Source organism: Sus scrofa, chromosome 15 (genome assembly GCF_000003025.6).
Source record: "Sus scrofa isolate TJ Tabasco breed Duroc chromosome 15, Sscrofa11.1, whole genome shotgun sequence".
Taxonomy (NCBI): Eukaryota; Metazoa; Chordata; class Mammalia; order Artiodactyla; family Suidae; genus Sus; species Sus scrofa.
In genome coordinates, this window is record NC_010457.5 from 83,601,669 (window position 1) to 83,615,476 (window position 13,808).

The 13,808-nt window shown below is 39.1% G+C and overlaps 1 protein-coding gene across 2 annotated transcripts in view; it reads right to left on the reverse strand.

Moving 5' to 3' along the window:
* PDE11A (phosphodiesterase 11A) overlaps positions 1-13,808 on the reverse strand; it is a 418,185-nt gene that overhangs the window by 235,587 nt on the left and 168,790 nt on the right. For both annotated transcript variants that reach the window (XM_021076417.1, XM_021076416.1), the window contains exon 4: positions 11,148-11,288. In XM_021076417.1, coding sequence (XP_020932076.1) covers positions 11,148-11,288 — 141 coding nt within the window. The remainder of the gene's footprint in view (positions 1-11,147; positions 11,289-13,808) is intronic.

Below are 13,808 nucleotides of genomic sequence, written 5' to 3' on the forward strand. Positions count from 1 at the left end.
GAGAGGTTATGAAATACTACCCACCTGCAATAACCAGCTTTTAGAAATATTCAAATCTCACATGCACACACAATCAAAAGTTTTTGTTTCCAGGAATGATTCTAATAAAATAGAGAAAAGCAAAAGTTACTTTTGGAGGAAGAAAACTGAGCAGATATTTTTTTCCCTGAAATGACTTTTTTTTTCCTGATTGTAAAAAGTAGTGCATAGAATGCCAGAAGAGATGGTGCTATAAGTTCATGCTTTCATTATACTGCTCTGTTCCAGAAACAGCAAAGATTCATAAAATACAGGAAGAGAAAGCCAGAAAGATATCTAGAGGTTTGAAGGCAGAGAAAAGAGGAAGAGAGGGGAGAAAAAAAATAAGATCTCTAAAAGCACAAGCTTGAAGACTTAGACCTACTGTGCTCCAAGTCCAGAAACAGGCAGGGACCTTCCAGTTGGGTCTGGGAACTAAAAGTACTCCCTTGAGACAGATGACCTAAGTTCACCTCCGGAAACTAAAACAAGCTGCTTCTGTTTTAGTGTAATATTACCATACAGCAGGAGACCCAAGTCACCAATGTTAGACCTGGTTCTTGATTACCGGCCAAGGAACTGTGCAAGCTATTAGACGGGGGCGGGGGGGGGGGGAGTTTTACAAGATAGAATGAAAGCCAGCGATGGCACAAACAAACAAAACATTCTCCCATTAAAATGAGTTCCAATCCCAAATTTAAAAAACCTGTAAACAATTATTAATACTGACAACTAAATCAATAACCTACACAACTGGAAAAGATAGTGATAAATCAGTTATGCTGACGATTTGAACACACTTCTATCAGAGAATGACAGGTGAAAAACACACAGACAAAAAATTAAGACTATAAATGATTTAAAGATCTCATTCTTTTTTTTTTTTTTTTTTTTAAGGGTCGTACTCGCAGTATACGGAAGTTCCCAGGCTAGTGGTTGAATTGGAGCTGCATCAGGCGGCCTACGCCACAGCCATGGCAATACCAGATCCGAGCCATATCTGTGACCTACACCACAGCTTGTGGCAACGGCAGATCCCTAACCTCTGAGCGAGGCCAGGGATTGAACCCAAATCCTCATGGATACTAGTCAGGTTCATCACCACTGAGCCACGACTCCTAAACTCCCTAAAGATCTTGCTCTTGACTATGGGTCTTGAAGGGAAGTCAGCTAGAAAAAAATTCTTTTGGAAAAGTCTTCCCTCCCTGAGAAAAAGGATATGTAAAAAGAAGTTTCCCTTCTCCTAAAGCACATTTATAGGATTACATGCTGTAGGGGCTGAACCAGCCTACTGCACAATGAGCCTACTGACCACTGACACAAGCACAGGAAAATGAACAGGGTCTGATTCCATCTGTTGCTGCCCCATTCCCAGAACCATCTCCTGCCAAATTTCACATCATGTGACATGCAAATGTTCTTATTGTTCAAGCTATTTTCCCTTGTAGATTCAGTTACTTGCAGAAATCCCCCAAACAGATCTATGAAGTAAAGCAATTTCAATCAAAATCTATACAGAGTTTTTCATACAACTTGATAAGCTGCTCTTAAAATTTATATGGAAGAGCAACAGGTCAAGAATAGGCAAGCCAATTTTAAGGAAGAACCACATTGAGGACTTGGACTAAAGGGGTTATAAAATTACAGAAATTGAGAAAGTGTGATTTTTTTTTTTGTCTTTTTGCCTTTTCTAGGGCTGCTCCCGCAGCATATGGAGGTTCCCAAGCTAGGGGTCCAATCAGAGCTGTAGCCGCCAGCCTACACCGGAGCCACAGCAATGCCTATGCCAGAGCCACAGCAATGCCAGATCTGGGCCGCTTCTGCAACCTACACCACAGCTCACAGCAACGCTGGATCCTTAACCCACTAAGCAAGACCAGGAACCGAACCCGCAACCCCATGGTTCCTAGTTGGATTTGTTAACCACTGAGCCACAACGGGAACTCCAAGAAATTGTGATTTTTTTTTTTTTTTTTTTTTTTAGTCCTCCTTGAAACGTATGTGATTACAAAAGTATAAAGGTTTGTTCCTCTGATCTGAATCCCTGTCTGTAAAAACACTTTTGGGAGTTGCTGTTCACTTTCCTTCATTCATTTTCTTTGTTTGTCCTACTCCTTTGTCACATTTTGTGTCAAAAAAACTATTAAGCAGGTTTTTTTTAAATTTCTTTAAATACTTTGACAGTGAATTGATATTATGATTTTGAAATTTGTATTTTCTGTATAGATATATCTGTAATTATTTTTACTTTTTGCTTATAGTTTCCAGCTTCCTTTCTATTTACCATAAATCCTTAAAGTTATTTGTGCTTCCATATCTCTGTTTCTTCTATACAGGGGGCTTATCCTGCACTGTTGAAGAATGAGATGCTACAAGACTTGTGAGGAAAATGCTTAGCTGACAAAAGCTTATTTTTTTGAGCACTATATTTCTAAAGTATATTAGGTGCTTTATTACTTAAATTTTTTGAACACAGTGTAAAAAAACAGACAAGTAGAGTGGCGGGACAAAATACTGAGCTCATGGACTTCCCGTGTGGCTCACAACAAAATACTGAGCTCAGACCCAGGTATATATGGAAATCTGATACAATACAGAGGTGGAGGGAGGGAAAACGAGCTCTGAGACAACTGGGTATACATATACAGCTTTATACTATATTCAAAAATATATTCTAGATGGATATAAAAGACCATAGATACCACACGGATTAAAGAAAATGTAAGAGAATGTCATTATAACATGGATGCAGATAAAGAACTTTTTTAAACAAAACGTATAAGTCACATCAAAAAGAAAGATTGATAAATCCGACCCATTAAAATTAAAATACTCCAGGAGTTCCCCTTGTGGCTCAGTGGAAATGAACCTGACTGGTAACCATGAAGACTCAGGTTTGATCCCTGGCCCTGCTCAGTAAGTTAAGGATCTGGCATTTCTGTGATCTGCAGTGTAGGTTGCAGACAAGGCTCCACTCCTGCATTGCCATGGCTGTGGTGTAGCCTGGCAGCTGCAGCTCTGATTTGATCCCTAGCCTGGGAACTTCCATAATGCAGCCCAAAAATAAATAAATAAATAAATAAATTCCATGCAACCAAGATACCTCTTGGCAGAGCCGCAGCCCTGAGTGCACAGTCTTGGCTATGTATGCCAAGACCACAAGGCCCTGCTTTCTCTGTCTGGTTCATTTCTCAGGACTGTACTCCCAGGGAGCTCTTGAGCAATCAGCTCTCCCCAGACAAACAGCTAGATACCACTCCACGTAAAAGGGATCTACTCTCCAAACACAATGCTTGTCCATAAGTATATGCCCCTTGCTTTTTAGCCTTGGTTCTACATTTAAATGCATTCAATACTCAATGCTAGTCTTATTTATCATTTCTCACATTCACCTAGTTTGATTTACCTCTCATATTTTTCAGGAAGGGCTTTTTGGAACTATGTCTCTCACACTCTTCTTTGCATATTTAAAATGTCTAGCTGTGGCTTACATATTTGAATAGGGATCTTATATTGTAGAGTCATATTTTTCTCTCCCTGGGGACTTGGTAGCCATTGCTATACTGTCTCTTTGCACTAGAGAGTGCTACCAGGAACTCTAACACCAGAATGAATTTTCCTCCAATAGGTGACTTGATTTTGTCTAAATGCCCACAGAATTCTTCCATTATTTTTGAAGTCCATTAGCATGTGTTTTGGTGTGAGGCAGTCAGTATCAACTTTTCCTGAAATGATGTGTTCTTTCAGTCTATAAATTCAAGTTTACTGAAATGTAAAATGTCCTACTGTTTTCATTGTGACTCTTTTTTCCTGTTTCATTTGTCTGTTCTCTTTGGAGATACCAATTATCCTTGGACTTCCTTTATTTTGACTCCATTTGTATCATTCTATATTATCTTTTTATACTGTGTTTTTTTCCATTTCATTCCCAATATTATTCTCCATGCCCCTGAAATTAATTTAGATGTTCTTTTCTTCTTTTTTTGGATATTTTTAATGTACTATTCATTTCTATATATTTTTCTTCTACTTCTTTCTAAGCTCTGCCAAGTCAGTTTAATTATGTATTTACTGCTTATCATTTATTAATTGAGTCCTTGTTTCTCTTCTTTGAACACTTTTATTTCCCCTGACAGATCACACTCCTTAATTTCAATTCATAGAAAACTTTAGCAATTTTTCTGGTGTGTATGCTTCATCTGGTTTTTGTTTTCACATTCCTTTCCTCCTCTTTTCTTATGGTATCCTGGCATAAGCCCCTTCCTGGTCGCTTTTTGCTCTGGACTCATTTTTAAGTGGATAGGTGGGGGAGGGGTGGTGTCAGGGGAGCAAGTTAGGGTGCTTGCACTTGAATTTTGGTCTGTTGTCTTTGAGTACTTTCTCACCAACCCTGTCCTCTAGACAGCAATTTCAGCTTCTGCCTAGCAGAAGTCTCCTTTGCTTACTATGAAGTCCCATATGACAGATATTTTTGTGTGATGAAAGCCTTAAATTCTCTTCAGCTGACCGAGATTAGCAGCTGCAGGGTGACTTGCCACTCACATTGTCAATTATCCTGACACACTGGCGGCCTTGTTTCCAAGATGGCTTGTCTGAAAGTCTTCTTTTTCCACCCCACCTCTCCTGCCATTCTATGGCAGTAAGGAGGACTCAAGAAACATTCCTGAGCCTTCCCAGACACCTGCCCTTACTGCTGCAAATGTGTATTCACAATTTGTTCTGATGAAGGCTGTACTCTGCTCAAGATGCCTGGACCAGGCAACCTTGAGACTTTCTGCTTCACCTACTCAGTTTTCACTGCATTAGACAGCTCTCCCCTCCATTATGTGGGGCATGGGTGGGGTGATACATGGGAACATAAGACTGTGAGTATTTCTTCTTCTGTGGATTACAGAGCCTTATTTCTTTTCCGTGGCGTTTTCAGGTTAGTCCTTAACTGCTAAAAGGGAATATAAATCCATTTAGCAAATCCTTTCTCCTGATATCCTGACTTTCAAGTTCACTCTCCTGCTAGAAGGCCCAGTACCTACCCTTTTTCCCCCTGAGATGATAAATTCCTGACTCTCCCCGGGAGGAGAAGATGCAAGAAAACATAACTCAAAGGGAGAAAATTTAAACTTCATCAATTTAATAGTTGTGAAAATATGATCTCATTCATGTAACCATATTTTGATAAAAATCACTTCCTTTTATATTTGTTTTTTATTCTTTATTATTGACTTAAAATATATCAAGGATATTGTTCCTATAAATATAGATCTATGCCATCATTTTAAAGGATATATAGAATTTCATTATATGAAAGCTTTTTGATATTTGGATTATATTTTTACTACTATAAATACTACAATAAACATTCTTATCTACGTATTTTCTCTCTTCTCCATCTCCTTCATTATGCTAAATTTTAAGAGGAGAAACTGCTGAGTGCAAAGGCTATGCCCTTTTAAAATTGAAATATATTTCACCAAACTTATATCCATAAAGGTTACCCCAATTTAAATTCTCATCATCTGTAATGAAAGTGGATATTTTCTCATATCCATACTCATATTCATTGTTATAATTCTTTTAAATCTGTACCAAGCTGATGGCTGAAAAATCATAAGTGTTTTAATGTGCTTATATTCCCTAAGGAATTTCATGTTTTAGAAAGCCTTACATACTCAATGACTATAAAACAATATTCACCAGTATTTTATATTATTTTTAAAAATATTAAATACTCTATCCATCTGAAATTTATATTGCCTTTATAGAAATAACACAAAAAGGTGGGCAGCTTATCTTTCAATGTCATGAGAGAATTAAAGGCCACCCAAGGATTATCTAGGATAGAGATCTGAAAACTACTGCCTATAGCCAAATGTGGCCCACCACCTATTTTTATAAATGATATTTTATTGGGACATAGCCAATATGTCCCAATATCCTCATTCTTTCTGTGTTGACTAAGACTGCTTTCGTGCTATAGTGAGGAGCTGCAACAGAGATAATAGGACTTACAAAGCCTAAAAAAATTTACTATCTAGAAATTTACAGGAAAAAATTTGCTGGATCTCAGTCTAAGGAAGGTATTACATCCCATCCTTGGTCCTCACTTATTAAAGACTCCAGACTTAGTAAAGTTACATGTTAATTTGTAGCTTTTTCTCTAGTAAAAATTTCCATCCTATGGAAAAGATAACCTCGAAGGTTATAGTTTATGGCTTTGTTTTGTTTCCAAAAAGTTTTGTCTCCGAGAAATCTTATCCTAACATTATCTATAAATACCTAAACTCTCAAAAGCTCTTTGGATGTTTTAACATCTGTTCATTCCCCCCTAAATTAATGAATTAAAATGATATTTGATATGTATTTATTTCATATTTACATGAAAAGCATGATTTCACTTTTTAGAAAATTATATTTGAACAAGTATGAGGTAAGAATCCAGGTTTTTGGATTTATTTTTTCCTAAACTGACAGCTGTTTATGTCCAAAACATTTGAAGAACAATCCACCAACCCCATAAATCTAACCTCAAATGCTTCCTTTGTCATATTGTGTATTGAATGTAAGATGATTCACTAATGAGATAATATAATTTGTATACTAATTATAAATTTCAAAGACCACAGACACGGCTGTACAAAAAAAAAAAAAAAGACATTTATATTTATTTTCCTGTATCAACTAAATTTCTTCTTGAGCCTCAGTTCTGCCTGCTGATGGAAGACAAAAGAGACAATTCTAGTTTAACTCAGCCACTTCAGATGTTCTCAGTTATTTCTCAGATTTAAGCTCAGTTAATACTGAAATTTCCACCAGGGTGACATGCAGCTTTTTGGCTTCTTTGGAGCAGAGAAGCTGATTTACAGTCATCCTCTCAACCCAGGCTGGCCTCTAAGAGGTAAGGCAGCCTCTCTGGTACTCAGCACAGTCATCCCTAACAGGGGAATGTGCTTAAATATCTACCTTTAGCTCCCCAGTCCTGGGTCACATCCTCTGTGCCTCCCTTATCCTCACAGTAAGGCTTCTTCCAGTCCCAGCCCTTGCTCTGTTACCTTCTATCAGGAAATGGGAAAACTGTACTTGCCCCTCACACTTCTGTGGGGTCTCGCTGTCCCATGGCTCCCCCACCCTCCATATTGCCATCTCCAGTCTTCTTCCCTGTCATGGTGTCTGGGGTAGCTTTCAATCCCCCACCACCACCCCCAGACCATCACCACCACCTCTACTATGGGCAGCCCGAGACTGGGCAGGGCTAGGAAAGCTGAGCTCTGCAATTACTCTTCCCTCTGACTCTCCCCACTGAGTCCAGGTGACTCACAAAGGCAAGAGTCTAGGGGTTCACCTACCCTCTTTCCAATCTACTGTTTTGGCATGGTGTTAGGCTTTGATTTTTTCAAGTGTTTAGGAAAGTCTGGCTCTTGTAAATGAAAAAGACTTTGTTTTTGAGAATAATTACTCTGTTATAAGTATTCTAAGCCCACTTTGGAACTCACAAACCCAGAATTTAGCTCATATTTCTGCAATCCCTTTCCTGAAGCAACGTAGTGGGCCAACTGGAGGGTTGAACAGAGGGGTGGCAAATGAAGGTCTCCTGATGATAATGAGGAGAGAAAGGTCATAAGTAGTAAGTGAAGGTATAACTGAATTCTGGATTTGCTCAGTGGTGTTGAGAACTTACACTCTTTAAAATTATCAAAGCATCTTTATTGTTGCAATATTTGCAGTTAAAAAGAAAAACACTCTCATTTCAAGTCTGAAACTCTCTAGTCCTCCAACACACTTTTGTTTCTGAAAAATAATTTTCTAAACTCTACCATAAAGAGCACTATCTTTACTACATTCTCACATGTATTCGGGTCTTTGGATTCTATTTTGTTCAGCTGCTTCTTTACAAGGAGTTAATCTCTACTTTTATAATATATTTTAACAGCTTCACAGGCAAAACCCCCATCTATTCTGCATCTGTGTTGCTTTTAAATAAAATTTCTGGCTAACTTATATGTTTATTTTTCCACATGAGCTTTTACAAATTAACAACTGTGTTGTCAAGTTCCATCTTTATTTTCTAATCTTTGGATAGGAATGCATCTAAGTGTGCTCTTAGTCAAATCAAACGAAATCAAATAGCGTTTACAGGTGTTGCTTGGGTCCTTCTCTGATAATCATTTGAACCCCTCATTAAATCTAGATAATAGAGGTTTTTAGTATTGGTCCAGCCACTCAGCATTCTGAGGTGGGGAGGAGGAAGCCCAGCCAGAGACCTTTGTGTTGGCTGTGCCGGCGCCAGATTTTGGTGTCTGGTGTCTCTTAGCTGGCTTCTACTCTTACACATGGTGTGACTGTCTCTGGTCTCCTTCCTGTCATTTCTAGCTAACAATCAGGGTAGTGCACAGAACAGAAGTCCCTTTAAGTCTGAAGTTTTGGGAAATCTTTGGTGAGAAGGGTGTCAGGGGAAAGCAGGACACTGACGGGTTTTCTGCATGGTGATGCCACATACATACACCACCCCCACCCACCCTCAACTCCCCACCACCTCCCCAGGCAGCAGCCTTTGAGGAAAATATCTTCACAGTCCCTGAAATGGTACCAAGTTACTCTCCTCTTTTTGCGCATAGTTCACTTTTACCCCAGACTTTATCCCTCTGGATTAAAGGAGTTCATCCTCACTTTGAGGGGGAGGAGATGGGCAAAGAGAAGAAATGATAAGCTAGCCCCAATTTGCTGCCCTGGCCTCACCTTTACAGTCTTAAACTGTTCAGCTGTAATAGTAGAGTCTTTTGAACTTTCAGTAACATACCAACACCTTTATTGCTTGTACCATCTAGTCCAGGGAGTGATTTCTGACCCCCTCCCTACTTTACACCATGAAGCTATCACTGTCACTGTTATTCTCTCCAGCTCTGCCCCCCTCCTTCTGTACCACCTTCTGCCATCGGCACTTTTTCTGCAACTGATTCGCTGAAGAGCAAGACAGTCCATGTTAGAAGATTAGCACAGATATGACCACCCTAAGCTGGTTTAAATTACTTCCATGTCTGGGTTAACTGAACTCACAAATGGTGAGCTTCTTTTGCCCAGATTCCACCTGGCCCCGCAGCCACCTGCCCTCACATGGACCTGTGAGTGGCTTGGGAATCTTGGCAGCCAAAGGCCCAACAGCTGCCCCCTTCCTGTGTTTGTTCAATGAGAACCCCAACCCCCATAGCTGGCCAGCACCAATAAGCACCCCACCTCTTCCCACTCCTTTCAGGGGCTTTAGAGACAGGCGGTGGGGGAGACTCTAGAAAGTCACTCAACTCTGGGAGCCTTAATTCCTCATCTGTAAATGAGGATAATAATAATGTCTATCTCACAAGGATACAGTAAGCATTAAATGAACCCAAATGCTTCACAAAGCATCTGGAAGCACTTCATAAATACGGACTACTGGGGCAGGGGCAGTGTCTGTGTGTGTAAGTGTATGTGTTCTCCCAAGGTTCCACTGAATTTTACAAAAATCATGGGAAAATTGCAAGGCTACTGTTTTTTTAAACTACACCTGCTGAGTATAAATAACACCAGATTTTGCTAAGATAGAGGAAAACACTCCTAAACATTTTAAACCTATATAATTTTTTTAAAAACTTAATACTGTAAGTTTTACAATACTTATTACTAAATCTCCAAAATTTACCCTAAGGTTCCTAGTCTTTGAGGAAAGCAAACCTAAAGGCAAAGACAATAACCTTTTCAAAGTAAAGTATGGTAAGTATCATCCTCGGAAGTATTAAAACAACACTTAATTGCGAGACAATTCCTGGTCTTTGAAGAGCATTCACAGCAAAGATATTAAACTGCTACTGAGAGTTTAGACATTTAACTTTCGAGAAGTTAGATCGGTGATGATCATCTTTTCAATATTGTTGTGTATTTATGCAGCAGATTTGCCACAAAGAGCCAGAGGCCCTAATAGCACCTGAAAGGCAAGGTACAGGAGCCCCTATACCCAGGGGGGTGATTGCCCTTGGAGTGACAGGAGCCCCAGCGTGAGGAGGAAAGGAACCTCCTTCACATGACTGGTGTGCACTGTGCAAGTATCCATAGGTCCAAAGCAGCAGGAGAAGAACCTGGAAACCACACTCAGGCAGCAGCAGAACAGAGCTGCTGGAGAGCACAGCCCAGCTAAGGCTGCCAGCTCCACTCAGCTCAAGCGTAAAGGGCCCTGCTTCTCTGGGGTTTGTTTGCTTCCCCCACCTTGCTCCCATTAGTGGGCTGTGGGGCACTGTGTGGGCTGCAACCCATGCCCACCAGTGCTGAGGGCCTTACCTCGCTGGGTGGGTACATCGGGAAACTGGGCAAACCCTTCCACCCCTCAGTTCCTACACAGGCTGGGTGACATCTCTAAGGGCCCCATCAGCCAAAGAGTCTATGTTTCTCAGGTGACAGCAGATCAAAACTGAAAATGCAGGAGTTCCCACTGTGGTTCACTGGAAACAAATCTGACTGGTATCCATGAGGACACAGGTTCGATTCCTGGCCTCACTCAGTGGGTTGAGGATCTGGTGTTGTTGTGAGCTGTGGTATAGGTCACAGATCTGGCTCAGATCCCATGTTGCTGTGGCTGTGGTATAGGCCAGCAGCTGTACCTCAAATTGGATCCCTAACCTGAGAGCTTCCATGTGTCAAGGGTACGGCCATAAAAAGACCGAAAAAAAAAAAAAAAAAAGACTGAAAATACATGTAAACAAAAAACTTAATTCTTTTGTTGACATATAGATATTTATTCTCTAATGTCATACTCTATAGAAGGACTACAATGGAATCAATAGCATCAATTTCTAAGTAAATGGGCTCAGAAGTGCTGAGGACTGTACAGCTTTTATTACAAATACAAGTATGATAGTGAGTTGCTCATCTAGAACCACTGAGTATAACTCTACTACACTTTCCTTCTCCCTTTTGTCTCAAGCCTCTGCTAAGCCATATGCATAAGTTGTACATATCTTCTGGCAAAAAACTTTAATTTTAGAAAATGTCACCTTATGGCTAGAAGAGTCACAAAAGAGTAGTTCAAGTCATGATTTCACAGACTTCTTAATTATAATAAAACTAAACTTTATTTCATTAACACAGATGACAGACAAAAGATGACTTACTGGTGATTCGATGTCCTCAAGGAGTAAAACTGAACAGCGTTCACATTTCAACAGAGTTTGGGCCCGATGCATTATTTTTTTGACAATTTTCTCCAGATCAGTCTGTTCTTCAAAGAGGTCATTAACCACCTCTAGCAGAGCCTAGGAGAGAGACAATGGATGTAAGTAGGAGGTTAAAGGACTGAATTTTAAAATTGTTTTTTCTCTCAAAATTCCATTTAGTCTTTGCCCTAAAAAATATAAATGTATTTCTGTGGCTAATTTTTAAAGTGTTTATGGTTGTTTTGACATCTTTCCATCATTTTTCTTTTAAACACAATCTTGAATTGCAAAAGAAAACTTGTGAATAGTGCCAGTCCATATAATCCCATAAAAATTCCACAATAGTTATATGATTATATTCCATCTAGTTAATGACTTTGTGATCCCGTATAATCTTTAGTGATAGGTTTCGTCCTTCTGCTGTAGTTTTTCTGGAATATGACTAAGTATAAAACCAATATTTTACAAATAACAAATACCTGAATTTCTCCAACACACATTTATTTCAGAAAATTACAAAGCATTTCTTCCTCACTATCAGGAAGAAATAGCTTCACGGTCAACCTTGAGACTTATTTTCACTAATACACATCTCTCACAGAACTCTGAAAGACATATAGTGGTGGAGGTTAATTAAGTTTCAGAGCCTTCAAATATACAAAACCCCATTAATCCCTCTACACAAGAAGTATTGCTTCATCCCAACCTGTCCAGGAGAACATTTAAACATAATTCTATATCTCAAAAAGAAAACACCATTAAAATTTGTTAAAACAACAGAATAAAAAGCACAAACATTAAAGAAAAAACTTAAATTTTAGCTTGCAAACTGTGTCCTAGTTTTAAAATGAAATTGTAATAAGCTGTCATTTTATCCACCTAAGTTAGCTTGCAATATCTGCATTGAAATAAAGTTTATTTAGAATTTTTAATTACATGGATATTTCCAGAGGTTGAAGAATAGTGGGCTATGTACAGGTGGTAAATATCGTGCCTCTATCAGAGGGCGATCAGAAAATTACACAGCCAGTGAATTGGCCAGAGGGCGCTTTATTCAACAGAATTTAATAAGATGTGCACTCTCCAGTCTGACCTCTCACAAAAGCATTTCATGGGTTTTCAAATTCACATCTCTTCAGGTAGATGGTGTTGACCAATTTTCAACTTTGATAATAAATTTGATTTGTTCTGAAACCATTTGAACATGTGAAAATTTCTTCTCTGTGTCTGTTCAGGTAGAAAAGCATTTGAATGAGTTAAAGGATCTATGAAATAAGTCTAGTTTACTGAGAACCTAAAAGAGAACAAAAGATCCTGGGTAGGGTTTGCTCTAAAGGGAGCTTGTGGATATGGCTGAGGGCCATGGATTGCTCTATGATCCCAAAACAAAGAGAAACACCGAGAGGTGAAAAAAATTTTAAGTGTATCCTGTCCATTTGGCATTTGGATAGCAAATCACTGTAAGAGGTCAATGTGCTATAATTTCATATGCAAATATAACATTAAAAATGAGGCAACTGTCTGCATAATTACCAACAAAATCCCCTGTTATTAAGGGAGAAGACATTATTTCCTTAATCATCCAGATTATTTCTTCAGATAGATCATATTAACTGAACAATTATTTAACTTTTCAATTTGTTGTGGCTGCGTGGATAGGGCCTCTGGGACCCGTACACAAGAACATTTATCTCAGAGGAAAAACTAATTGTGCCTTGAGTCTTGCACTGACAAATCACATTATAGTAATTTTATTGTTTCTAATTAAAAATTGCTGCTTTACTAACAAATGATAAAAGTTTCACAAATAACAATGCAGACTAGCTCCAGAACAGGAGAAAGAGAGAAGAAAATCTAGGATGATGTGCAATTCAATAGACATTGGAAGCCCTGCACACAGCTGAACACTCCCTGCTTCTTGATGTCACTTGTACTCCCTGCTCCTTCATCTCATGACCTTCTTTTTGCTCCTGGGCTCATCCTAGGACCTCCTCCCTTCTCTTATCTACATATTCTTCCACAGTTAACCCACCCGTACTCTAGTCTTAAATACTGTCTATATAGTGATGGCTCCTAAATATTAATCTCTAGTCTTGACATCTCCCCAAAATGTTAGACTCCTGTATTCCAACTGTTTACTTGTCGCTGGTACAAGCCCAAAGTTGTTGTTGCTCATTTGCCAAATCAGCAAGCCTTGTATATTTCACTGCTAATTTCTTTTTGGAAAATCTCTCACTTCTCACTGTCCAGCCACATTATTTCTCCTCCCCCACCACCAGCTTTATTGAGATATAGTTGACATACAACTTCGTATGAGTTAAGGTGAACAATAGTTTGATACACCTATGTATTGCAAAATGATTACCATGATAAGGTTAGTTAACACACGCAGCACCTTGTGTGGTAAGAACATTAAGATTTATTCTCTTAACAATGTTCAAGTATATAACACAGATTTGTTAACTATAGTCACCATGCTGAATAGTAGATCTCCAGAATTTATTTATCTTATAAGCAGAAGTTGGTACACTTTGACCAGCATCTCTCCTCCCCCCACACACCCCACACCCCAGCCCCTGCTAACCACTGCCTGTAACGTTCTTCCCAGATCTTGTGGCT